Source organism: Emys orbicularis, chromosome 7, assembly GCF_028017835.1.
Source record: "Emys orbicularis isolate rEmyOrb1 chromosome 7, rEmyOrb1.hap1, whole genome shotgun sequence".
NCBI classification, from domain to species: domain Eukaryota; kingdom Metazoa; phylum Chordata; order Testudines; family Emydidae; genus Emys; species Emys orbicularis.
In genome coordinates this window covers 3423389-3449023 of record NC_088689.1, presented here as the reverse complement: position 1 = coordinate 3449023, position 25635 = coordinate 3423389, and the positions used below count along the sequence as shown (strand labels likewise).

Below are 25635 nucleotides of genomic sequence, written 5' to 3'. Positions count from 1 at the left end.
AAAGATTGTAGAGAGCCAGAGTACAAACACAGCAGGTGCTTAGTATTACAGCGTTGTCTCTCATGCCATAGGAGAGCTGAGTCTCAGCTGTAGTCAATATAAAGGGGGTGATTTATTGAGGCTGACGCTACGCCCTTCTCTGCCGCAAGTCACATGATGTGACTCGGTTTCCCTGTCTGTCTAAGGAGGGTGATAACATAAAGCCACCCTGCACAGGAGTTGTGAGGCTAACTTCCTGGCAGATTTTAAAGTGTGTTGAAATCTGCAGATGGAAAGTTCTCTAGATGAGCAGTGTGATTAATCACTATTGATAGTGTGAAGCGTGTGTGGAGGAGGGACGGGTGCACACAACAGTGTGCATATGGGCGAGTGTCTGGGGTATGTGTACCTGGGAATGTGATGGGTGCACACACAGAACTGTGCAGGTGGGTCAGGGTAGGGGCACACGTATCAGACTGTGTGTTTGTGTGCACGAGTCAGAGGGGGTGTGTGCACGTGGCAACGTGTGTTAGTTTGTGTATAAATGGTAGGGTTTGTGTGTGGGGGGTGTATCATTTAGGGGTGTGTATGTACATGTGTGTGCAATGTCTGAAGGACGGGGTGCCTGTGTGCACGCAGTCTGTGTGTGTATGTGTGCCCACGGATCTGTGCGACGGACGGGGTGTGAGTCTGCGTAGCCAGCGTTGCGTGTGCATGCGTGGGAATGTGTGTGTGTGAAGCAAAGGGTGTTTGTGCGTGCATGTAGGTGCCACACCGACTCTCTGTGCAGCAATCGTCCCCGCCTGCCCCTCTCCCCACTGCCTGCCCCGGGCAGCCCCTGCCAGCGCTGCCTCTGCCCAGCAGAGCTGGGTCCACCCCCGGCTGGCGCTCAGCAGGTTTTGCAGTACACCTCGAAGAGGCTGGCCACCGAGTGCATGCGGTAGAAGATGCCCAGCGGCAGGGAGATCTTGACGATGATGACCCAGAGGGTGAAGCCGTAGAAGGCCTGCTCGATCTGGCTCACCAGGTGTGGGCGCGTCCCGTAGGCGTAGAGAATCCACACCTAGCAAAGCAAAGGGGGCAGGCATCAGCCGCAAAGGGGCGTGGGCCGGGCTGGACCCTGTGTCCATCACGGCCATCTCCTGGATGGACTCAGATGTGCAGGGCCCGATGCATAGCGAACCCATTCGCTCCCTGCCCCGTTGAACCTGTCACCAAGGCAGGGCCAGGCCTCGTGCATTCCTCCGGGGTGTGTCCATCCATGGGAACGGGGCTGAGAACCACCAACTCATCAGCCACCGAGCACCAGCCCAGCAGTGACGCCTTTCGGTCCCTGCTGGGCCATGCTCCGTTCCGCCCAGCAATGAAAAGCCCCCGGGGGGGACACTGGCTCTCCCAGCCTGAGCGCTGCACAGATTTCACCCCCCGTCGGCAGGACCAGCGCAGAGCGGATGGTGCTTAGCGCATATCCCCATGCCATGCACTGCCAGCAATGTGGGGACAGGGCTTGACTGGGGCCTGCCAGAATCTATGGGGTGTGTAGGGGGTCCCAGCTTCATAGCGAGGGTGCTGGTGAGGGGGGCCCATGCGGAGGGACCCTGCCAGGAACAATCCTGCATTGGGCCAGAGGACGGACTGCATTACATGATGGGGGAACCCTGTTACATGACGGGGGGCCCTTGGACTTTGCCCAGTGATTATAAGGACAGATTTGTATTGGCGCAGAGCCCACAGGTCTGGCTGGGCACACGGGCAGGCACCGTGACTCCCCACAAGGGGGTCTCTCCATAGCACTGTTTGCAGACAACCAGTCTCATTCGCCCCTTTCCTGCGCCCAGCCCAGGAGGCGGGTGGGTGGCGAGTGCGCTCAGGGCGGCAGTGTGTGAGAGGAGGGGTGGGGTGCTGGGTTGTCCCTCCCAGGCACCATGAGGAGATGAAGGGCAGCGCCAGGGCTCTGCCAGGGGCAGGACGGGTATCATCGGGCACTGCTGCCGTCACCCTGGACACAGCAATCTCTGATCTGCGTGGGCTGAGTCCGTCCATCCTTAGAGTGAGAGCCGCCTGGAGCGCCGTCTATTCAGCTGAACACAGAGCAGGGGAAGGGGTGACTGATCACGGCCTGTATGTACTGACATGGGGAATACGGATCTGATACCGGGCTCTTCGCCCTAGCAGACAAAGGGCTCACACCATCCCCTAAACCCTCCCCCACATGGAGTCTTATTCACTGGGCAGAGCATCGGGGGGGAGGGGGGAGAAGCTCCTGTGAATATCTGATCTCCGCGCAGGCCTGGGGGCCCTTACAAGGCACGGGCAGCGCAGGGAGAGGGAAGCTGGCATCTCCCAGCCCCACCGGCAACCCAAACACAACGGCCTCGCCTGAGAGAAACTGACTAGGAGACCTGCAGCACCTCAAACCACTGAAATGGTGGGAAGCAGTTTGGAGGTTTAAAGTCCATTCACTTTCAATGTCCCAGGGCCAGATCCTCAGCCGGTGCAAATCAGCTCAGCGCCATAGGTTGGGTCAAAAGAAATCTGATGAGGTTCAACAAGGACAAGTGCAGAGTCCTGCACTTAGGACGGATAAATCCCATGCACTGCTACAGACTAGGGACCGAATGGCTAGGCAGCAGTTCTGCAGAAAAGGACCTAGGGGTCACAGTGGACGCGAAGCTGGATGTGATTCAACAGTGTGCCCTTGTTGCCAAGAAGGCTAATGGCATTTTGGACTATATAAGTAGGGGCATTGCCAGCAGATCGAGGGACGTGATCATTCCCCTCTATTCGACATTGGTGAGGCCTCATCTGGAGTACTGTGTCCAGTTTTGGGCCCCACACTACAAGAAGGATGTGGAAAAATTGGAAAGAGTCCAGCGGAGGGCAACAAAAATGATTAGGGGGCTGGAGCACATGACTTATGAGGAGAGGCTGAGGGAACTGGGATTGTTTAGTCTGCAGAAGAGAAGAATGAGGGGGGATTTGATAGCTGCTTTCAACTACCTGAAAGGGGGTTCCAAAGAGGATGGATCTAGACTGTTCTCAGTGGTACCAGATGACAGAACAAGGAGCAATGGTCTCAAGTTGCAGTGTGGGAGGTTTAGGTTGGATATTAGGAAACACTATTTCACTAGGAGGGTGGTGAAGCACTGGAATGGGTTACCTAGGGAGGTGGTAGAATCTCCTTCCTTGGAGGTTTTTAAGGTCAGGCTTGACAAAGCCCTGGCTGGGATGATTTAGTTGGGGACTGGTCCTGCTTTGAGCAGGGGGTTGGACTAGATGACCTCCTGAGGTCCCTTCCAACCCTGATATTCTATGATTCTATGACAACTCTTCTGTCTCCTACTGTCCCCTTGCTGGCAGCCTCAAAAGGGCTGAATGGGGTGGTGAGACTGAGCCCCCATCTCGTCCCTGGCCAGGATCCCCCCAGCAGGGCTGTACGGATGAAGTTCACTCTGGCGCTGACTGCACAGCTCCTACTCGGAAGATAGACCGAAGACCTGAGCTCAGATCCTCAGCCGGTGATGGCTCGGTGGAGTGACAGTGATTGACACCAGCCGGGGGTGCGGCCGTCAGCCTCCAGCGCTCCCCATGGGAAGCTAGAGCCCTGGGGCCGGACAGTCAGGCACCATGAGCCAGCTCACCGAGATGTTGTAGAAGATGAGGAGGATGGAGATGTTCTGCAGGATCTTCCTCCGGATGCTGATGCGTTCCGGCTCCCCGCTGGGCCGAGACTGCCGGCCCCCGGTGGAGATCTTGGCAAGGGAGTCGTTGCTGCCGCTGCAGGCCAGCCAGCACCCCGGCGCCTGCTCCTCCAGCTGGGCCACCATCCTGGCTGGCGTGTGGCGGCTGGCTGGGCAGATGGCGCAGTTACTCTCACGGCGGGCAGCCACGTCCTGCTGGACCGGCTCTTTGGCAGGGCCTCCGGAGATGGAGAAGACCCATTCGTTGCCCGGGGGGCTGTCGGGGGCGTCTGGCCGGTGGGCGGGCCTGGAGTAAAGGGCTTCGGTGATGAAGAGGTTCTGGCCCAGCACTTGGATGGTCTTGCAGAGGGAGAAGCAGAGGTCCAGGAGGTGGAGGCTGCCGTTGATGTGCAGGAAGAAGATGGCCACCAGGGAGAAGACGGAGACCATCAGGGGCCCGCAGGAGCTGCCCAGCAAGAGGGTGACGTCCAGGCTCCGCACCACGCTCTTGGAGCAGTCGGTGGAGGCCGGGTCTCTCTGGAGCCGGTAGGCGGCGATGCCGACCAGCGAGGCCAGGAACATGGTGGAGAGCAGCACCGAGTTGAAGATGTAGTAGGTCCGCAGGGCCTCGGGGACAGTCTCGGGGGCCTTAGCCAGCACCCCGAAGGAGATCATCACTCCGAAGGTGGCCGAGATGGCCAGCGCCCCCAGCACCAGCCCCACGAAGGCCCCGCTGAGGTGGAACCGGCCCCGGGGACGCGGGCGGGGCTGCCGGCGGCAGGCCGCCTGCCCCGTGTTCTTCCACACCACGTAGAGCATGGTGGAGGAGAAGAGGCTGAACTCGATGTTGAAGGGGTGCAGGTAGGCGGCGCCCTCGGAGAAGATGTGGCACAGGCTGGTGGCGCACGAGCAGCTGTTGGTGGGCGAACTCCCTGCAGGGAGTGAGGGGGGGGGTCACTCAGTGCCAGCCTGGGAGTGGGGCAGCATGGGAGGGAGAGGGACTGGATGGGGGAAGGGCTGTGCATGGGAGAGGCTGGGGGCGGGGCTGTGCATAGGGATTGGAGGGCAAGGCTGTCTGTGGGAGGCTGTGCCTAGGGGTGGGGGGACAGGGCTGTGGGGGGGGGAGGGGCTGTGCCTAGGGGAGGGGGGACAGGGCTGGGCGGGGCTGTGGCTAGGTGAGGGGGGAACGGGGCTGTGCATGGGGGAGGATGAGGGAGGTTGTGCAGGGGGGTTAGGGCTGTGGCTAGGGGAGGGGGGACAGGGCTGTGCGGGGGAGGGGCGGGGAAGGCTGTGGCTAGGGGAGGGGGGAAGGGGATGTGGGTAGGGGAGGGGGGACGGGGCTGTGGGGGGGATGGGGCTGTGGCTAGGGGAGGGGGAAGGCTGTGGCTAGGGGAGGGGGGACGGGGCTGTAGGGGGGGGTTGTGGCTAGGGGAGGGGGGACGGGGCTGTGGGGGGGGGAGGCTGTGGCTAGGGGAGGGGGGACGGGGCTGTGCATGGGTGGCGAGTAAGGCTGTGACTAGGGGAGGGGGGACGGGGCTGTGCGGGGAGGGAGGAGCTGTGCCGGGGGGGAAGGGCGAGGAAGGCTGTGGCTAGGGGAGGGGGGACGGGGCTGTGCTGGGGGAGGGGAAAGGCTGTGGCTAGGGGAGGGGGGAAGGGGCTGTGCGGGGGGGAGGGGCTGTGCTGGGGGGGCAGGGAAGGCTGTGGCTAGGGGAGGGGGGACAGGGCTGTGCAGGGGAGGGGCGGGGAAGGCTGTGGCTAGGGGAGGGGGGAAGGGGATGTGGCTAGGGGAGGGGGAAGGCTGTGTCTGGGTAGGGGGGACAGGGCTGTAGGGGGGGAGGGTTTGTGGCTAGGGGAGGGGGGACGGGGCTGTGCAGGGGGAGGGGGAAGGCTGTGGCTAGGGCAGGGGGGACGGGGCTGTGCGGGGGGGAGGGGCTGTGGCTAGGGGAGGGGGGACAGGGCTGTGCTGGGGAGAGGGGCTGTGCTGGGGGGGCAGGGAAGGCTGTGGCTAGGGGAGGGGGGATGGGGCTATGCTGGGGGAGGGGGAAGGCTGTGGCTAGGGGAGGGGGGACGGGGCTGTGCATGGAAGACAGCCTGACCTAGCAAGCAGGGTGCGCGGGGAGTGATGGCCGCACGAGGGCCAATGCAGGCAGTGGTGGGGATCTGTCTGTGGGAAGGCCCATCCCTGGGAAGGCCGAGGGGCAGATAAGGGTGGGATCCAGGCAGGGGGCCTCTGAGCTGGGCAAGGGGCAGGAAGGATGGCACCCTCCAGCCAGAGGGCCAGTCAGCCTCTCCTCTCCCAGCCCTCCCGGAGGACGTCCCATCCCATCCCATTCCCTGCCATCCAGTCCAGCTGCAGGGTCTGGCTCCTTAGCGGCCCCCCAGCCCCATCTCACCACTGGTCTGGGGGGGCGTATAAACCCCGTCCCAGGGACCCTTGGCTCAGCTGGCCCCAGTGAATCTCCATGGCATACACTGTGGTGGATCTATGGGGGGGAAAGGGGTGCTGACCTCCCTGCCACGGGTCCAGCCTCCCACCCTGGGGGCCCTCACCATGCACGGGCCAGGGGCTCTCCGTCTCGTGGGTGTCGTAGATCTCCTGCAGCTGCTTCATGGACTCGTCCAGCACCACGCTCATCCACATCAGCACGTTGGTGGCCAGCGTGTGCATCAGGCCAAACCTGGGAGGGGGGAGAGGGCAGGGGGAGCTCACGGCCCGGCCTGGCCTCAAGGGGCTGCCAGCGAAACAACCAGCCCCCGCCCCCATCCCGGTGCCCAAGCCGGGAGCACGGATACCTGTTGAGATGCTGCTGCTCCTGGATGCAGACCTTGGCGTGGAAGGACAGCAGAGACACCTGTGCCGAGGGCGGGGAGCAAAGGCAGAAGACAGGGTCAAAGAGCAGTGATACGCAAAGGGAAAGGACTAGCCGCTGCCCAGGAACGGCTGAAAGCCCCTTCCACCACGCATGCTGCACCTTTAACTGCAGCGGCCATCTTGAGAGGCGGGGCTCCCTCCTGGGGACCTGATGTTGGTTCTTTCTTGCTTCGTACTTTCCCTCCTTCTCTACCCAGCCTGTCCCACACGGCCCTAGGGACACCAAGGCTGGACGAGTCCACACAGAGCCCTCCCGTGCTAACAGCCTACACTAGGGTAACAGCCTACTACAGCTGCCCACTAGTGGAGTCACTCCTTGAGCTCATGTGGCCTGCGCTGTGGGGCTAGTGTCATCCGGGTGGGTCGCTCCTGACAGTCTGACTCCTCCCTTCTGGCTGCTAGTGCTCTGAGCGTGCGAGGCCCCTCACCTGGATGATGGTGAAGACGGCTTGCACGACAGGGAAGGCGGTGATGAGGACGGAGGTGCAGTGCTGCAGCTCGTAGTAATACCCCAGGGACAGGCAGTCCAGCACCAGCGTGGCCAGGGCGAAGAGCGAGAGCCCGCCTGCCGGGGCAAGAGAACATCATCACCGCAGCCCTGCCAGCCACGGGGCAAGGGCCAGGCTGGGTGCTGTGGGGCCAGTGGAAGGGAGAGCCTGGGGCCTCCGTAGCCATGGGGCTGCAGTGGTTTTGCTTTCTGTCTGCAGCACCTATGGATATCTAAGGAGCATGTCTGCTGGGTGGGGAGAGGTGATGGCCACGCAGATGCAACATGTGACAGCAGAGATGCCCCCACTGCGCTCTCTCCTGGAGCCTCGTGCCCGTTCGCTCTCATTGTGTTCTTGTTCCTGGTTCTAGCCCTGGGCTGGGAGAGCAGGGGGGTGGGTCGGGATTGAGGGGCACCAGCGGAGCTGCTGTGGGGCGATGGACCGATCCCCATGATTGTTTTCGCCCCACCCGTAGGCGAGTCACCGAACCCCGGTGCCGTGCAGAGGCTGCTGCGGGGCCAGGGGGGTTCCCGGGGAGCAGACGGTACCTTTCAGCCAGCTGGCCCCGGCGTGATGGTCCTGGTGCAGCTTCCGGCGCTTGTTCTGGGAGGAGCGCCAGCCGAACCACAGCATCCACGCGCAGGACGTGAGCATGAGCGTGGCCAGGAAGCCGTGGACGTTGCGGCTCTGGGGGCTGCGCTGGTGAATCTCGGCCAGCAGGACGGCGCTGCCCAGGAAGGTGAGCAGCACGAGGTAGAGCAGGGACAGCAGCGAGCCCGCCCGGGCGTTGGCCAAGTCCTGCCAGCCTGCGCCCTCTGGGTCAGCGGGGGAGTCCGGGGCTCCCTGGCCCTGCCCCTCAGGGGGGTGAGGAGAGCCCAAGGGGGGGCACCGCTGCAGCACGTTGCTCATCGCTCCGGGGATCATGGCTGTGAAGGGAGGGGACAGGGAACCATCAGGGAGGGGGCGGGCTGGGGCCCAGTGCAGAGGTGGGACAGGGGAGGGGGGATATACCCCGCGGGTCACCCCCAGAAAGGAGACCTAAGGGGGGGGTTACAGTGCTCCCCTCACACCTACTCACAGGCATATACCTCCCCTCGCACCCCCACGATTCCCCACACACCCATCAGCCCATCTCACTCCGACTCACCCCCTCCAGCTTTCATCCTCATCCTCCCGGTGCTGGCCCTTTCCCTGGGCATAGACGCCATTGCACGGTGCTGGGTGGGGCAGGATCCGGCCCACAGGAGCCAGCAGAAGGAGGGGATCAAAGTCACTCCAGCCGCCCACTCCTGGCTCGCGGGGGTCTCTGGGCGGCTGGGAACGGCCATTCCACAAGTGGCTTTTGTTGGGCCGAGCAGAGCTGGGAGCAGCCCAGGGTCGAGGCCTCTCAGGTGCCCCCATGGCAGCCTCTGCCCTGGGCATGGAGAAGGAGGCCTGCAGCCCACCGCCCTTCCCCACCCAACCATGCGGGGGCATGTGAGCACTGCCCCGCCTCCTCTTTCCACGCACGCCCCTGGCCACAGAGACGGACACACGGACACTCCCAGGTGTGACTCAGAGCAACAGCATGACGGGGGCAGACGCCGAGCTCTGTACTCTCCACATGGCCAGTGGAATCATCTCCTAGACTTCCTTGGGCTGTGCCTGGGTCCAGGGATCATGCCCAGGGTCCAGGGGGCTGTGCCCAGGTCCAGGGGGTCGTGCCCGGCATTCACGGGGCGGTGTCCAAGTCCAGGGGGCCGTGCCCCGGTCCAAGGGCCGTGCCCACCCTTGTCTTTCTGGCTGGACGGGTGGGGGGCTGTGGGGATCTGGTTTGGTGAAGGTGGGGAGTCAGTGGGCTAGGACCTTTAACTGGGGCTGGGCCAGACTCCCAGAGTGATGGCTGCAGGGCCCCATCCTGCTCCCGGGGGAGGAGGGGCTGGGGGTCGCGCCAGATGGGCTTCCCCTCCCAGCTTCACTAGGATCTCTGGTGCCACGACAGACAGATAGATGCCTCCTCCCTCTCCATCCACACAAACCTGCCTGGAACGGACCATGCCGGCGTCTCGCCCGAGACGTCCAGCCCTGGGCAGAGATGGCCCTAGACACCCTTGGGATGGGTCCTTGCATCTGCCCCACACTTACACGGTGCCACCGGTCACGCTGGCGACTCAGGAGCGTTTCTCATGCCACCCCCTATCCTGGCCGGCTGTGTGGGGAACTCTGCCCAGGGGACGCCTTAATATTCCAGGGGGTGGGTGGTTCCTCTGCCAGCCTGGCACCTCCCACTAGAGTAATCGGGGCTGGGGTGGTTGCCACAGGCAGCCCCCTCCCCACTGTACACACAGAAGGGAGCTGCCCCTCCCTGGCCACTCGGCCTTTCACGGCAGATTGGAGTTTAATAACCGGAATGTTTCTGGAGCAATTGTAGCAGCAGCTCCCTGCTGCCAAAGGCCATCGGGGAGACCCGGTGCCGAAAATCCAAGGGCAGAGGAAGGAAAAATCAGAAATTGCTTGATTTGGGGGTGGGGGAAGCAGGGAAATGTTAGTTATTTAAATCTATGTACAGAAAGAAAGATCAGCTTGTTTCTCCGATCACTAGGGAAGTGCACCCAGCACAGCGCCTCTCGCCCCAGCGCGGCAAATCCAGGGGTGACCGCGAGGAGAGAACGTGGACTCTGCTGTTCTGAAACCACAGGGTCGCACCCTTCCAGCTAAAGGAGAATCCTCAGTACCTCTTAGCAGTACAGGGTGTAGGCCACACAGTGCACAGTTTGGATTCCATCCAGTAGGGGGCGGTGGTGCAAGCATGCACCTGCATAAACACAGCCACACACACCAGGCAGCTAACCGCGGCCTACAGACACACTAAATTAACACTAGCTCATTAATTGATTATTATTTTGTCATCTTGAACTGCGGGCAGCACCCAGAAGCCTGCAGTCATGTGCCAGGCTCCCACGGTGCTAGGTGCTGTACAAGCAGAGAACAAAAGAGACCAACAAGCTAAGCATGAAATGCAGGCTTATTTATCACCCGAATAAAACTGCGTAGAGGTCAGCGGCAGCATGCTGCAGAGCAGAGGCACACGCTGTGCTCTCTCTCCCGGAGACTTGACTCTGGGTCTTTTTTGTGTTCATGGCTTTTCTCCTGGTAGCGGGCGAAGAGCCGTGATGCCAAGGGCAGGGCAGGAAGGGCACGGAGGGGGCCAGGCAACCTCTGAGATTGGTAATCGCAGCCTGCCCAGCCACGGCGCGGTGCTAGGCACCTGCAAACACCGCTGCTGCAGGGGGCCCCGAGGCGGCTGGCACTAGCCCCAAGGATGGCCAGTGTGGTAGGGTGACCAGATGTCCTGATTTTATAGGGACAGTCCCAATTTTTGGGTCTTTTTCTTATATAGGCTCCTATTACCCCCCACTCCCTGTCCCGCTTTTTCACACTTGCTGTCTGGTCACCCTAAGTGTGGCACAGATTTGGCACCCCCCATTCAGCCTGTCGGTGGAGCTCCTGGGCAGCGCCAGCTGCACCGGGCAGGGGAAGGCGGCCGCACTGCCAGCCCTTTCCTGGGTGCCCCCTTGGTGCCAAACTGCCCCAGCGCGGAGAAGGGAGCCCGGGGCATGAGAGATCCGCCGCATGGATCACGGCGGGCCCGGTCCTGCCCCCGCTGGGGGCCATGGAGCAGGATTGGTCCGTGTCCGTCCCCCCCCCCCGCCCGGGCATCCAGCCCCCGGCCTCGCAGCCCGCCCGGTCCCCGCCGGCAGGGCATGGCCCGTGCGCCAGGAGCCTGGAGCGCGGGGAGCCGCCTGGCTCCGCCCCGCCGGTGCCCGGCCCCTTCCAGCTGCGCTCCCCGCCCTCCGGCCTGCGCGCCCGCCTGCTCCCTGGTCGCGGCGCCGCTGCGCACTGGGCTGGAGCCGGGGGCCGGACGACGGGCGGGGGCCGGCGCTGTCAGCGAGCCGCGGGGCGAGCCGGTGAGTCGGAGCCGCCCCGGGAGCCAGCCCCGGGGGTGCGTGCGGCTGCCGGGGCGCGGGTGTCCGGGATCCATTGGTGCCCAGCGGGAGCCCACGCGTGCCCGGAGCCCCCCCCCGGGCGCTGCTGGCGGCGGCGGCGGGGGGGTCGCTTCCCCTTTCCCTAGACACCTCCCTCCCCGGTGGCAGCAGCCGGCCAGCCCAACCTTGTTCCATCTGCCTGAGCTTGTGCCCCCCCCCAGGAGTTTTAGCTCCATGCTCTGGGGCTGGGTTTGCACCGTTGGCGGTGCAGGGCTGGGCTGCAGGGCCCCAGGGGCATTGGCCGCTGAAGTGGGGGTTGGTTTGGGCCCCTCCCGAGTCAAACCTGCCGGGCTTTGCCGTGACGCCGCAGAGCACGAGTGGGCCGGGGGTTCGCGCCCCTGCCAGCCGGCCCGGGTTAGCTGGAGCACCCCAGGGAGCTGTGACCCAGTGGGATTTCATAGCAGGCGCCTGGCACAACTCAGGCAAGGGGCGAGCAGCAGAGCGGGGCTGGTGGCTAGTGCATTGGCCTAGGGGCTAGTGTAAGCACTGGCTGCCAGGGCTAGGCCAGAATCACTCGCCCGACATCCTCCTAGGTTTGGGAAACCTGCTCGGAGTAACTGTGGGTCCTGGGTGCTGAGGGCTTGGTGCATGCGAACCTCTCCCTCCCCATGCTGCAGCTCCCAGGCAGATGATGCTAAGAGCAGCGGTCGGTCCCCTGGGGGTGGGCAGAGAGGAGACATTGGGAGACCAGCCTCAGTCCTGGCCTGCCTCTGGCCCTTGTCTCACTCCACTCCCTTCCTGGCTTCCTTGCAATCTCCCGGCCATGGGCGCAGGAGCCTTCTCCTCTGCATCTCCTGCTGTCTGCAGCAGCCTCTGTTGGTCTCTCCACCCCTCCCCTGAGGAAATAGTCTTCTCTGGGGAGTGGTGGAGCCAGCCCCCTTGGGTCATTTACATTCAGCTGGTAAAAGGCCCTGGGCATATGTAGCATAGGGAACAAGCCTGGCGGGAGGGGGGGGGCATCAACGGGGGGGAGGGGGAGAACGACTGGATGCTCCAATCGTTCCTTTCTATTGCTAATTTCTTCATCTTGCTGTCTCAGCAAGAGACAGACTTGGGACCCGACGGCCCAGGGAAGCCGCATTGACTTGGAGGGAGCTGAGATGCTGGCTAGCACGTGGCCCTGTGTAGGGGGGCCCTGGCACGAGGATCCCAGGCTGTAGAAATAGGGGCTACGTGCAGAGTAGGGCATGGAGTTTAAATCCTCCTCCTGTCTGGGGGTCGGGCTGTTGGCTGAGGCCTGTTTCTACTCTCAGGAAGGCAGGTTTTGCCAGGGGGTGGGCAGGCTGCCCTGGTGCCCCCCTGCACCCACAGTAGGTATGGGGCAATGGGCCAGCATCTGACCTTGCTTACACAGACGGCAAAGCGACTTTGCAGGAACTACTCCAGGGTTACGCTGATGTCAGCAAGATCAGGATCTCGCCCGAAGTCCCAGATGCTCCTGGGCAGCCTAGCAAATGGAGGGGGGTGCCCTTTGGGGTGGAGGTAGCAGACGCAGCACCTCCCTTGGTAGGTTTACTCGCCCCTTGAAATGGATTATGGGTCCTGATTTCACACCTTGCAGGCCCCTTCTCCCCAGCGCTCGCCGTTTGGGACAGCCTCATGCCCTCTGGCCACCGGCTTGGGGTGGAACAGTCACTTCTCTGCCCGGCACTCGCCTGCTTTGAGGGAAACAAGAATTAAAAACAAGAGACCAAACCAACCCGGGGATAAGGGTTTGAGCAGCTCAGCTGCGGGCAGGCCCCTGGCGTCTGATTCGCTTCATGCCAACCGGCCGCCCCCTGCTCCTGCGCAGGGATTATTCTGGCTGGAGAGCATTATAAATATTGGAAATAAATCCGGGGCGAGCTGCCAGGGAGCGCTGACATTTCCAAGCTGCAGGGCGTTGGAGGCCAGTGGTTTTGCTGGTTGCTAGGGGGAAATGCACAGACTTTAGCTGGGAGCCAAATGGCAAAAGAGGAACGGAAAGAGCGGGAGTGCGCCAGGACCTGACTCTTGCTCACACCAGGGATACGCCCTGGCACACCACTGACTGCAGAGGAGTCACTCTGGATTGACACCAGGGTGTGTGAGGTCAGAGTCGGGGCCGGTTCCCTGGAGACGCGACTTTGCTGGGTTCTGCCCTTTATCGCTCGGGGAGACGGGGCCTCGGCCAGCGCCTGCAAGTAACTTCGGAGGAAGTTGGGGTTGGAACGTGGCAGCTGGGGGTAGGGGAGCAGGATTCCTGTTCCTCTGCTCCAGCCACACGGCTGTTCCACACCCTGAGCTCGTGCTCCCCGGCTTATGTCAGTCATCCTAACTCGGGGCTTGGCTGGGAGAAGACGTGCTTATGGGAGCGATCCGAACCTTTGAGGGTCTCTCAGTGCACCAGGGACCCCCCGCGCAGCCCTCCTTGCCAGCGCATCCTGGTGTCACCCTGCACCCCTGGGTGGGTCAGCAGCCGCCGAGGTTGAACCGGAGCCCTCTGGCTCTTAAGGCCAAGCACGCTCTGGTATCCAAGGCTGTAGCAGCCTCTGTGTGCCCCCTTGCAATTGGGTGACACAGCCTCAGTTTCCCTCCTTGCATGGCCCACTCACTGGGTGGGCTCACCCTGTAGTCCTGGCTTCCTGGGCAGCTTCTCACCAGCCGGCAGCTGAAGGCTCCTGCTCTCGGTGGTTGCTTAGCCTGTCCGTCGGCTGCCTGGCACCCCATCACCCCAGCTGCTCTTCTCCCGCCGGCCCAGTCCCTGGGGCTAAGCTCCTTACAGCAGCTCTCCTCTCTGACTCATCCCCAGCGACCCTGCCGGCCTTCCTTCATAGGACCCACCCAGCCTGGTTCTCCCCAGCTGGGTCTAATCCCCAATTGCCTGCGTCCCCCCCAGGTGCCACAGAACCAGCGAATTGGGCTCGCCCGCTCCCCGTAACCCCGTCACTGCCAGTGTGGGCTTCAGACTTCCTCTTGCAGGAGCCCAGCCCGCACTAGAGGGGGGCCGAGCGCCGCCCGGAGTGGGTATGGGTCCTACTGGCTGCTCCCTTCTGAAGGGGCGGGGGGAGGGATCAAGCCTCTTGCTCTCCCTTCCCCCAGGCTCGGACCCTGGCCGAAGACTCTGCTCCCCGTATTAGCCCTTTGCTCGTCTGTTGCACCTTGGGTGCTTTCCAGGCAGTGTTGAATTTCGTCCCCCCCGAGGTAGGGGAGCGTTAGCCCCGTTTCCCAGGGGGAGGAACCAAGGCCCGGGGAGGTGAAGGGACTTGCCCGTGGGCACATGACGACTCTGGGGCGGTGCTGGGGATAGAACCCAGGAGTCCTGCGTCCCCGGCTCTGGGCGTCAGCGCCAAGGGCAGGGGAAGGGGACGGTCCGTGTCACATGCTTTGAGATTTCCTGTTTGCTGGGTGGATCCAGGCTGGCTCCTGGAGGTTTTCGCTGTGGGTGCTGAGCAGGGGGCGGAGGCAGAGCTCTTTGATTACAGAGCCCCAGGGCCTCTCCGGGTGAGCCAGGGATCCCATGACATCCCCAGGAAGGAGACAGTGCCCTGTGCTGGGACAATGCAGCAGAGCTCTTGAACAACCTCCTCTGGGCCCCCCCCCCCCCCCGGCTCAGGACACATGGGAACAAATTGCCCCCAGAGGAGAAGGAAGGATCCCGCCCCTAATAGAGCTGGGAACCCACCGCCCCTCCAGCCATGTGTGTGTGTGGGTCTCTGATGGAGGGAGGGCCTCCCCCGGGCTGGGTGCGCGGCATCCTTGCTCATAACCTCCCCGCTCGCCGGCTCCCCCCAGAGGATGTCGGAGGAACTGCCCTTGCACATCAACATCCGGGAGCCGCGATGGGACCAGAGCACTTTCCAGGGGCGAGCCAAGCACTTCTTCATGGTGACCGACCCCCGCAACCTCCTGCTGTCCGGGGCGACGCTGGAAGACGCCCGGAGGGTGGTTGAGAATTACAGGTTCGCTGTGAAGTCTGGACTGAGTTTCCCCTCCAGTGGTTGGGGAGCGGTGGTGGTGGTGGGGGGGGAACACATTATCTGAGGGATGCGCTGCAATCCGGCCGCTATGCCACGGCGACCCCTAGTGGCGGGGTTGGGGGCGACGCCCTGAATGCAGGGGGGCCGGGAGCTGGTCTGTGCCATTGGCTCGAGCAAGCTGCCCTGGCTCCCGCCTGGGAAGGGGGCGACGAGGCGCGTGGCCCCTCTGCAGGGTTGGGCAGTAGCTGGCAGGAGGGGAGGGGGGGGTCTTCTGCTGCCTGGACCCTGTATGCGGGCAGTGCTTGGAGCCACAGGCAGGAGCCAGAGGGCAGTGGCGTGAAGGGGCACAGGTGGCTTCGGGGGTTTAAGGACAGAGGGAGGCTTGGCACGGCAGAGGGTGGGAAGGAAGCCCAGGGATAGCCTGTGGAGCTGGCACCGTGGGGAGGGGAGATGCAGGAGGAAGCCAGGTGGCACCAGCCTTCTCCCCAAGGGAAGACGTAACCTGTGGTGGCAGGGGGAGCCGGGCATCGCCCACCAAGGAGACCACGGTAGGGCTTTCGCTCCATGGAGACGTCCGGCTCGGCCAGGGGTGCTAGCTGAAGCCGCCAGCTCTTTCCTGGCTGCCTCAAGCAGCGGGTTTGGGGCGATCTGCCCTGGAAGTGAGGGCAGGCGGCACACAGGCCTGGGTGTGGGGGGGCCCCGGTGCGACCAGGGGTAGTCACGGCTCCCTCTCCCTGGCACCACCGCAGGTCGGGAACGGTGTCACCGGGCCTGACGGAGGACCAGCTCTGGCGGGCGAAATACATCTACGACTCGGCCTTCCACCCCGACACCGGGGAGAAGATGATCCTGATTGGGCGCATGTCGGCCCAGGTGCCCATGAACATGACCATCACCGGCTGCATGCTCACCTTCTACAGGCATGTTAACTCTTCGGGGCAGGGACCCCCACCCTGTGCCCTTCAGCGCCCCCTGCTAGCCTGGGGCGGGGATCTTCCTGACCTCTCCAGAACCCCCCTGCTGGCCCGGGGTGGGGACCCCAACCTCTTCAGCGCCCCCTGCTGGCCCTGGAGTGGTGAGCCCTGTCACATGACCTCCAGCGCCGCCTGCTGGCCCTGACCTTTCCACCTCCCCCTCCTGGCCTTGGGGCAGGGAGCCCTGCCACATGACCTTCAGCGCCCCCTGCTGGCCCTGGAGTGGTGAGCCCTGTCACATGACCTCCAGCGCCGCCTGCTGGCCCTGACCTTTCCACCTCCCCCTCCTGGCCTTGGGGCAGGGAGCCCTGCCACATGACCTTCAGCGCCCCCTGCTGGCCTTGGGGCAGGGATCTCCCCTGACTTCTCCAGCACCCCCTGCTGGCCCTGGGGAGGGGACCCCCCACCTCTCTAGTGCCTCCTGCTGGCCTTGGGGCAGGGACCCCGCCCCCACGACCTCTCTAGTGCTTCCTGCTGGCCCTGGGGTGGGGAGCCCTTCCCCATGCCCTCCAGTGCCCCCTGCTGGCCTTAAGCCGGTGGCAGTAGCGCAGGCTGATCAGCGGCAGCGCGTCACCAGGCCTGTTGCCCTTTGAACCACACAAGCCCTGACGGAGGATGGGCAGTGTCCCTTGGTAACATGCCACCAGGTTAACATTCCCGGGTAGGTTCCCTGGGGCTCAGTGCCCAGCGAAGGGCAGGGGACTCTGCTAGGCACAAGCCCCGGGGTAGGGGTCTGAGGCCCCCTTCCCTGCTCTGCATTGGAGTGAGCGACGAGCAAGGGGTCAGGCGGGGGAGAATTCCTGGTGGGTGGGTCCATGTGACACTGTGGGTTTGGATGGGGAGGGCTGATCCGCACTAACTCCACCAGCCACACCTCCTCGTGGGCGCGTGGCCCTTTTGCGTCCCGTCTCCCGTCTGCTCGGGCCGAGCTGCCGGGACCTCGCCTCTCACTCCACCGACGTGCTCTTCTCCCCCTCCCCCCAGGACGACCCCCGCGGTGTTATTCTGGCAGTGGGTGAACCAGTCGTTCAACGCGATTGTGAACTACACTAACCGGAGCGGAGATGCCCCCATCACGGTCGGGTAAGGGAGCGGCAGAGACGGAGAGCTGGAGCCGCCCAGCACGGGGCACTGGTGCCACAGCGCAGGGCTGGTGCCTTCCCCATGGCACTGCCGTGTGCTGCACGAAGGCGGCTGCTTTAAGAACAGCCTCAGCCTGTCGCTTGCAACGTGGTGGCTTGAGCTGCCTGCCCGGGGCGGTCGGACTGGAAGGCAGCGCTGCGGGCTCCCTGCTGGGGTGATGGGCTGGTCCCCGGCTATTCTCGCACTGAACCGGGGCAGGCCACTGGGGGGCGCCCTCCATGCCTGGAGGGAAAGGTTCACCGTGGGGCAGGCAGCCTGGTAGGAGGAGGCCCCGTCTCGCTGCCCTGCGCACAGACTGCACCAGCGCGGGGAGGGCTGCCCGGCGGGTTCCCGGCCTCACTGGACTTGCCTGCTTCCTTTGCAGCCAGCTGGGGACGGCCTACGTCAGCGCCACCACCGGGGCGGTTGTGACGGCGCTGGGACTCAAATCTCTCACCAAGGTAGGGGGCCCAGCCCCGCTTCGGGTCGGAGCACGCCTGGCACGGGGTCCAGGGAGAGGGGCCGCCCGGGCTCTACGCTGCAGGACCCAGACGCTGGCAGGCAGCAGGGACAGACAATGGGTCCCGGCCGCTCTGCATCCACGCCCGGCCCCCCAGGAGCGACCCAGAGGCTCTCCTAGCCCTGGGAGGAGCCCTGGGGGTGGAGGATGGGGTCTTGCTTGGGGAAGGCCCAAGCATGTTGCTCCCACCCGTCCCCCTTCGTCGGGTGTTTAATGCCCCATGTCGTGTGTCTGCCCCAGCTAACCCAGCGATAACAGACCCGATTCTGATCTCCCGCTGGGGTGTAAGTCCACGGGCCTCCCCGGAGTCGTGCCCTGCGGGGTTAGGGAGAGCAGGGCCGGCGGCTCTAAGACTAGCCCCGGGATCCAACCGGAATCCACCGGAGAATGGAGCAGCCGCTTCCAGCCCCCCTCGGGGCCCCAGCCAAGATGAGGGCCTCGGGTGCTGCACTGATCGCCACACAGTGACAGATCGCCCCTGCCCTGACACCCTGGGAGTCTAACCAGACAAGACAGACGTAGGACAAGTCGTTATTCCCACTTTGCAGACGGGGAAGTGAGGCCTAGAGAGATGAAATGACTGGCCCAGGCAGAGCCAGGAATGGAACCGAACCTCGTGCTCTAACCACTAGACTATTCTTCCTTCTACCCTGCCGTAGTCTCATTCCCTGGTGTGTGATTCTCTCTTCTCTCCCTCTGCAGCATTTACCGTCAATTATTGGCCGCTACGTGCCTTTTGCTGCCGTGGCAGCTGCTAACTGCATCAACATTCCTTTAATGCGGCAGAGGTAAGGGGCCTTCACCCTAATAGAGCAGCTCTGTGCAAACGGGGGAAATGGATGCTGTTGAAGGACATGGATCTGTCTAGCCGGGTACCTTGCTTCGGGCAGTAACCACAATCTGATGCTGTAGGGGGAGGCGAGACCCTCCTCATACTGCACTTGGTCAGCAGTGCAGTGCTGTGACAGGTGGAATTCCTTCCTGACCCCCGCAGCTGGTCAGCACATGCCCTGAGGCATGAGGGTCATTTTAGTTTATAGAACTCCAATAATGGTCATTTTCCAGAGATTAGCCACGGTATGAAAGCCTCTCGCCAACCACAGACCCAATATGGCACAGGCAGCGTCACGGTGAGCCTCACGCCAGTTTGCACCTCACACCTGCCATCGCGGAATTCAGTCCTTGGACTCTCTGCTGAGACCGCTAACGAGTGATGTGACCCCTAGGAGCTGGGCTGAGAACCCCCGCACTCATTCACACAGTTTGCAGACACAGCCTGTGGAGGGCAATGGCTCTGTGCCCCATTACCCATCCCTCTGCTCCAGCCAGGCTCCCTGGCACGCAGGTAGCGGTAAGGGACCCCGCTCTGTCTCTTTCGCAGGGAGCTGAAGTTTGGGATCCCCGTCACGGATGAGGACGGGAACCGGCTGGGGGAGTCGAGGGCAGCGGCCCAGCAAGCCATCGCTCAGGTGGTGGTGTCCCGGATCGGCATGGCGGCCCCCGCCATGGGTGAGTCACTTCCCTGGCAGATCTGCCCTGTGCGTGGGCCAGATCTAGGGCCCCCCTGCGCTCGGGCGCCACAAACACCTGCCTCGCTTCCTGCCAGAGACGCCTGTCGCAGTTAGCGGCGCCTGTTAATTTCCTTCTCCTTCGCCCCTCCTAGCCATCCCTCCCGTGATCATGAATGCCCTGGAGAAGAGAGCCTTCCTGAAGGTAAGGGGGCTGGATGGCACCGCGTCTATGCGGCTTGGGGGGTCTCCTCTCATTACGGCTGGCGCCCCGTCCACACTTGGCCAAGGGCATCGTTGCTACATGTCCCCTGGGATTCATGGGAGCGCCCCGAGATCTGCCCACCTCCCTGGGAGGGTATCAGGATTCCAGCCCGCCCCTGCCGGTGTAACGGGGCAGGAGGGTTAATGTCGGTCCAGCTGATGGGCACTGTATAAAGCTCATCTGAGGATATGGCTACACTGCATTGTAACCCCAGGGCTGGGGGACCCGGCTTGTCCACTTGGTGTTTCCAAACCCGGGCTTAAGGATCCACATTGCATTGTAACCCTGGACTTACAATTGCTGGGCCTGGGTCTCCCAGCCATGCTACTGCATACACAGGATGTGGCTTGAGCTGCGTCCACACTGCAGACAGAGACAGGAGATGGGGCTAGATGGACCGTGGCTCTGGGGAGAGGTGGCAGACCCCAGTCCTACCTGACAGCTGTGTGCAGGGCCGAGCCCCGTGTGCGCACAGAGATCCGGGGATTGTCACGGTCTGGACCGGGTTCTGACAGGGATCGTCTCCTGGGCCCCCCGCCCTGTTCGTGGTGGGGCACCAACCCTCGGACAACTCCTGCCAGTGCCGCTGAGGAGAAGGAACCCTAGAAAGGACCTTTAGCGCCTTTCAGAGCTAGCTGGGAATCGGGAAAGGAGCAGGCACCTCTGAATGGATCACCTGCTAGTGCCCCATGGGCCTGCCACAGTGTATAGTGCCTACCCCTCTAAACTGTCCCCTTGGCCTTGATGTATAAGGGAACCCCGCCCCCCGTAAGCCGTAACCCCCCCCCCCCCATCAATATAACCCTCTTGCTAACCCAAAGCCCCCTTGTCTTTCCGTGTAGCGATACCCCTGGCTGAACGCTCCCTTGCAGGTCGGACTGGTGGGGTTCTGGTAAGTGACGGCTGCGAATAGGGGAAACTCGCCCAGCCCAGCTGAAGGGAAGAAGCCACTCGGGGACGACTTTCCCCTGGGTTTGCTAGCCTGGTCTCGGCGTTGGAAGCATCGTTTGCTTCAAACCGGTTGGGATCAAACCGGAACCACTGTGAGCCTTTGAAGTGAAGCCAGCCCTTTCAGAGGCTCATTCCCCACCCACTCCCCGTTGCTGTTCATTGTGCAGTTAAATTCATGGCCAGGAAATTCAGACCAAGTCAGTGGTCAGACTGCTGCTTTGCCTGGTGTGCACACACCCTGCAAAACTCCCTGCTGCAGGATGTTGTCAGGCATGAGGCTTCCTAGGTCAGGCCAGAAGCAGGAGTGCCAAGAGACCCTGATTGTATTTCCCACCCTCCTGGCAGCAGGAAGGGATAAAACGCACAGGAGTGTGTGTCTGGTGAGGTTTCCAGCTCAGCGGTGCAGAGACAAGGGGTCTGGATAGTTCAGATCAGCAGCCAACTGCCCCGTTAGAGTAATTTGGGGAGGGGAAGGGCAGCTGACTGGGAGGTTCATCTGGGGAAGGCAGAGGAGCGTGAATGGAATTTCCTTTGGGGCAGTGTCTCTCTCTGTCTCATCCAGCCCTAATTACTGGGGGTCCCTTGGCACCTCGCTTTTGTTGGGGTGTTTATCCTCGAGACACCCCAGGCAGCAGGGGTAACAGCTCCGCCTTACAGATGGACCCAGGTCTCCTGAGTCCCAGCCCGGAGCCCTGACCACTAGTCCATCCTTCCTTCCTGCAGTGGGCCTGTTTGGGCAGGGGGGGCTTCCTGGCCCTCATGCCAGCACTGCCCCAGTCCTAGCCTCTCGTTCCATGGGATGCTGCTTCGTTCCCGCCGTTCTTGGCCTCTGCAGCAGTTCCTGGGCCGAGGCGTTAGAAATCAGCTCTGATCTCGGTGTCTCTCCTTTTGCAGCTTGGTGTTCGCGACCCCGCTGTGCTGCGCGCTCTTCCCACAGAAAAGGTAGGGGTTGACCGGTCTTCGCCGGGCCCTCTGTACGCCTTGGCCTAGCTGTGAGCGATGCACCACATGGCTTAGGAGTTTGGGGGGGTGTTTGTGTGCGTACGTAGGCACGAAGGTGGTTTAAGACCGTGGCTCTCAACCTTTCCAGACGACTGTCCCCCTTTCGGGGTCTGATTTGTCTTGCGTACCCCAAGTTTCCCCTCACTTAAAAACGACTTGCTTACAAAATCAGACCTAAAAACCCCAAAGTGGCCCAGCGCACGATTACTGACAAATGGCTGACTTTCTCCTTTCTACCATATAATTATAAAATAAATCCATTGGAATATAAATATTGTACTTACATTTCAGTGTCTAGTATTTAGAGCAGGATAAACAAGTCATTGTCTGGATGAAATTTTAGTTCGTACTGACTTCGCTAGTGCTTTTTCTGTAAGCCTGTTGTAAAACCAGGCAAATATCTAGGTGAGTTGATGTCCCCCCTGGAGGACCTCTGTGTACCCCCAGGGTACGCATAGAATCATAGAATCTCAGGGTTGGAAGAGACCTCAGGAAGTCTTCTAGTCCAACCCCCTGCTCAAAGCAGGACCAATCCCCAACTAAATCATCCCAGGCATACCCCTGGTTGAGAACCACTGGCTTAAGACATCTTTGCTCCCTCAACCCCTGGAGACACTTTTGCACCAGTTAGAGAAGCGGGAAGCTGTGATCAATTATTCTTTATGTTCACTGAAGGTAGGACACGAAGGAACGGGCTTAATCTGCAGCAAGGGAGATTTAGGTTGGATATTGGGAAAATCTCTCTAACCCTAGGGGAGTTAAGCTGTGGGACAGGCTTCCAAGGCGGGTGGTGGAATCCCTGTCACTGGATGATTTAGTTGGGGTGGGTCCTGCTTTGAGCAGGGGGTTGGACTAGATACCTCCTGAGGTCCCTTCCATTCCAACCCTGATCTTCTATGATTCTATGGAGGTTTTTAAGACCAGGTTGGACAAACCCCTGTCAGGGCTGGTCTAGGTTGACTTGGTCCTGCCTCAGCACAGGGCTGGACTTGACGACCTCTCGAGGTCCCTGTGATTCTGGATGCACAACCCCATCCTGCGCTTGACCCGGTTCTTGCTCAGAGAAGCAGAAGGGCATTCTGGGCAGCCGGTCTCTGCAGGGCCGTTAGCAACGGCTGGCACAGGAAACGTTTGTGCCACCGTCTTGGATTCTCTTTGCTCTGCTCCTGCCTCCTCCTCTTGATAAAAGTCTCAGCCAGCCACTCGGAGAGCAGAAACGCTCCCACGTGACGGAGGTGGCCACTTGCGGGCTGCAACTAGCTTGCGAGCCAGCCCGTAGGCTGAGACTTGCCGCGTAATAGTGCATTTACCGGGAGATTCTGCGTAACCGAGAGATCTGTTCAAATCTGCTTGCAGACCGTCTGTGAGCAGAAAAAAGAGACTAGAGTCGCTGGGGGATGGATTGACTGTGGAGCATTCTCCCGCCTGTACGGAAAGGGAGACTTCCTTAGACACCTCTTCAACTGGTAGTCACAAGTCCCTTGTCCTCCCTGCCTCCTCTCTGAATGGGTTTGTCTCCCTTCCGCAGCTCGATGCGAGTGAGTCGCCTGGAGCCTGAAGTCCAAGCTCTGGTCCGGGAGAAGAACCCCCACATGGAGAATGTCTACTTCAACAAAGGGCTTTAAGCGAGGCTCTCCTCCACCCCCCCAGCTGCCGGGAGAAGAGATCAGGGAACGGATCGGAACCCAGGTGTCCGGGGAGAATGTTAAATGTTGTACTAGAATAACGCCTTTGAGCTGCTGCTTTATTTCTGGCTGTCATGTCTCAGTAGGTCCTGTGTGTACGGTGTAGGTTCCTTGGACTCAGATGACCCATAGCAATAGGTAGTGATATATGCTGCTGTGATATAGATTGTTTTTCCTGAACAAAACAGAAACAGGCAGAGCTGATCCTCTCCGGTGGCCGGTTGAGAGCGGCCAGGGCCCCTAAGTAACCCTCCCTCTACTCCACCCTCCTGCTGTGCGTGGTCCCAGAGTGGCTCACATGTCCATGTTCGCTGCTCTGGAGAGTAATGCTCTTGAGACGCTTCCATGGGACGCGTCATCGCAGAGAAGAGGCTGGGAGTGGGTGATGCTCGTAGGGTGAGCAGACATCCAGGGCCGTAAAACGAGTTGTCCTCCAGCTTTGTTGTTCTCTGGTGGGATTTCAAAACTGATGTGAAGCCAGTGCCGTCAGAAAGGCCAGTAGAACGGACCAGAGTGTCAGATGGCTCTGGTGCAGTGGCTAGGCGTGAATTTTACAGCACGTTGAAAGATCATTCTAAATGTTCTCGCCGTGTCTGCGGATGGTTTCCTGCCTTAGCAGCAAGGACAGGAGCTCACCTGACTTTCCTAAGGGAGGGCAGTAGCCAAGGAGGAAGACATCTGGTCATCTTCCAGTACGGCAGGTCTGGAGCGGCTTGGCATGTTGAAGAGTAGGCCAATCCCAGGTGGGTGAGCAGGTCACTTCTCAGTGGGTTGGTTCACCAGAATGAGGGCTGGGGCAGCTGTATACAGCGTGAGTTGGCTGTTCCCTTTCGCCATATTGGCTGATCTCTCTTGGGTCAGGGCATCCTCCATGCTCTTGGTCCTTTTAGCGTTGGCCTGGCTTTGTTCAACACAGACCAAAAGACTTAGCTTCTCTGTGGGACGGGAGGTAGCCACACAGCCCGCCTTTCCGTTCCAGGCTCGTAGAGTGCAGGCCTGGTGCAGTGTTTATAGACACTTGATTGTGATGAGGTGGACTGATTGCTGGGGAAAGCTCCGTACTTATACAGCAGAGTTGCTCAGAAAAAGATCGAGGGGGGAAAGAAACTACTATACAAGGGAGCTTGGTGCAGAGATGGACCCCAGAGAGTTTTGGGGTGTCCTGATCTGGGGTTTCTCTGCCTGCCGGAGGAGAATTAGCTGCAATGCCTGAATGTGGGGAAAGCCCGCACCCAGATCTGTAACTTGGCTTTGCACTTGGGCCCGTCGCTGCTGTTGGGACCTGGTGTTCGGAGCCAGCTTTCACTCGTGTGTGTGTGTGTATTTTTGCATGCTCAATGCCTGTGCATGTCCGGGCTCATTCCCAACCATCGTCTCTGCAGGGACCAGTTCTGAGACCTTGCACATGCAGCATAATGGAATTTCCATGGGGGAGAGTTAAACTGTCCGTGAGGAAATTCCCCTGCCTGTCTGCACAGATCTAACCCTTTGCATTGCCCCTTTTAAATGCACTCTGGGAGGCGTGAGGGACAGTCAGGCCCCCCCCCCCCCCCCCGTTTCATTGTGAATATTGACTCAATACACGTACGGTGCAGGGGAAAATGCATCGCAGTCGTTTTAGGATGCGAAAGACAATCTCCAGGCACAAGAGATCACTGCTAAATAAAGCCCCTCTTCTAGTATCCGAAGGATCAGGGATAAAGAGACTCCTCCACTAATCACAGCTCTGTTGCAGCCTGCACCATCTAGCTTAAAATAGTCCTCGGTCAGGGCTGATCCTGCCCCGCTGAGAGCTGCAGGAGTTGTACTGTTGGCTTCAAAAAGAACAGGAGTACTTGTGGCACCTTAGAGACTAACAAATTTATTAGAGCATAAGCTTTCGTGGGCTACAACCCACTTCTTCGGATGCATATATATATATATTTGTTAGTCTCTAAGGTGTCACAAGTACTCCTGTTCTTTTTGCGGATACAGACTAACACGGCTGCTACTCTGAAACCTGTTGACTTCAGTGGGTGCAGGAGCCGGGGTCTGGATGCATCTTTTTAAAAATAGCATCAGCAAGGAAGCTAACGTAGGTCTGCTGGCTTGGAAATGTCTGAGCTGCCTGTCCGCTAATGGGAAGGGCTGGGGAATGTCACAGCTAAGCACGTGGGGCCCAAGGCTACTCCAGGTCAGCAATTTAATCCGGTTTTCCGCTGCTTTCATCTCCAGAGCAAATTACACATTCTAATCTCCGGAAAACAGCCCGGGGTGGTTTTTTTTTTTTTTTTTTTAATGTCGCCTTTGTTCCAGGCTCAAGTCGCATCCTGGGGCTGCTAGACGCCCTTTGAACATGTTTACTTCTACGGGGCTCTTGTCTGCTTGCTGTAAGATCACCTTGTTGTTTGCTAGACCAGCCTCCCTTTGAACATGTGACGTTTAAAGGGATCCGGTCACACTGCTTTAAGGTCACTGTGCTTTGTGGCATGGGTGGGTGGGTAGCTACATACCGATAAAAGCTGGATGTTGTACAACATCTAAACCAGACAGAAATGTTTCTGTGACATTTCAGAATTTCAGTGAAAACACGTTTAGTCCTGGCTGGGTATAAACCTTCCCCTGCTGTGCTGGGGACCGGCCCTCT

The 25635-nt window shown here is 60.9% G+C and overlaps 2 protein-coding genes across 2 annotated transcripts; one reads left to right on the top strand and one right to left on the bottom strand.

Moving 5' to 3' along the window:
* Positions 1–868: 868 nt before the first annotated feature.
* LOC135881004 (proton channel OTOP2-like) lies at positions 869–7943 on the bottom strand. Its single transcript, XM_065407476.1, has 6 exons — positions 7568–7943; positions 6960–7096; positions 6453–6511; positions 6210–6337; positions 3621–4591; positions 869–1042 (listed from the first exon to the last, which is right to left on the bottom strand). Exons 1-6 carry the CDS (start codon positions 7941–7943, stop codon positions 869–871), a joined length of 1845 nt encoding a protein of 614 aa, XP_065263548.1.
* A 6857-nt stretch (positions 7944–14800) lies between these two features.
* Positions 14801–22949, top strand: SFXN3 (sideroflexin 3). The gene is made up of 10 exons (XM_065407972.1): positions 14801–14964; positions 15732–15902; positions 16941–17039; positions 17464–17539; positions 18301–18386; positions 18980–19107; positions 19262–19311; positions 20214–20263; positions 21217–21264; positions 22853–22949. The coding sequence occupies exons 1-10, from the start codon at positions 14801–14803 to the stop codon at positions 22947–22949; spliced, it is 969 nt and encodes a 322-aa protein (XP_065264044.1).
* The last annotated feature ends 2686 nt before the right edge of the window (positions 22950–25635 follow it).

Excerpts from the sequence above, each read along its gene's own strand:
- SFXN3 (XM_065407972.1), top strand. The coding sequence starts at position 14,801 with ATGTCGGAGGAACTGCCCTTGCACATCAACATCCGGGAGCCGCGATGG. Across the intron at positions 14,965-15,731 it reads AGGGTGGTTGAGAATTACAG|GTCGGGAACGGTGTCACCGG; the intron begins GTTCGCTGTGAA and ends GCACCACCGCAG. Across the intron at positions 17,040-17,463 it reads GATGCCCCCATCACGGTCGG|CCAGCTGGGGACGGCCTACG; the intron begins GTAAGGGAGCGG and ends CTTCCTTTGCAG.
- LOC135881004 (XM_065407476.1), bottom strand. The coding sequence starts at position 7,943 with ATGATCCCCGGAGCGATGAGCAACGTGCTGCAGCGGTGCCCCCCCTTG. Across the intron at positions 4,592-6,209 it reads GAGCCCCTGGCCCGTGCATG|GGAGTTCGCCCACCAACAGC; the intron begins GTGAGGGCCCCC and ends CACTCCCTGCAG. Across the intron at positions 1,043-3,620 it reads TCATCTTCTACAACATCTCG|GTGTGGATTCTCTACGCCTA; the intron begins GTGAGCTGGCTC and ends TTGCTTTGCTAG.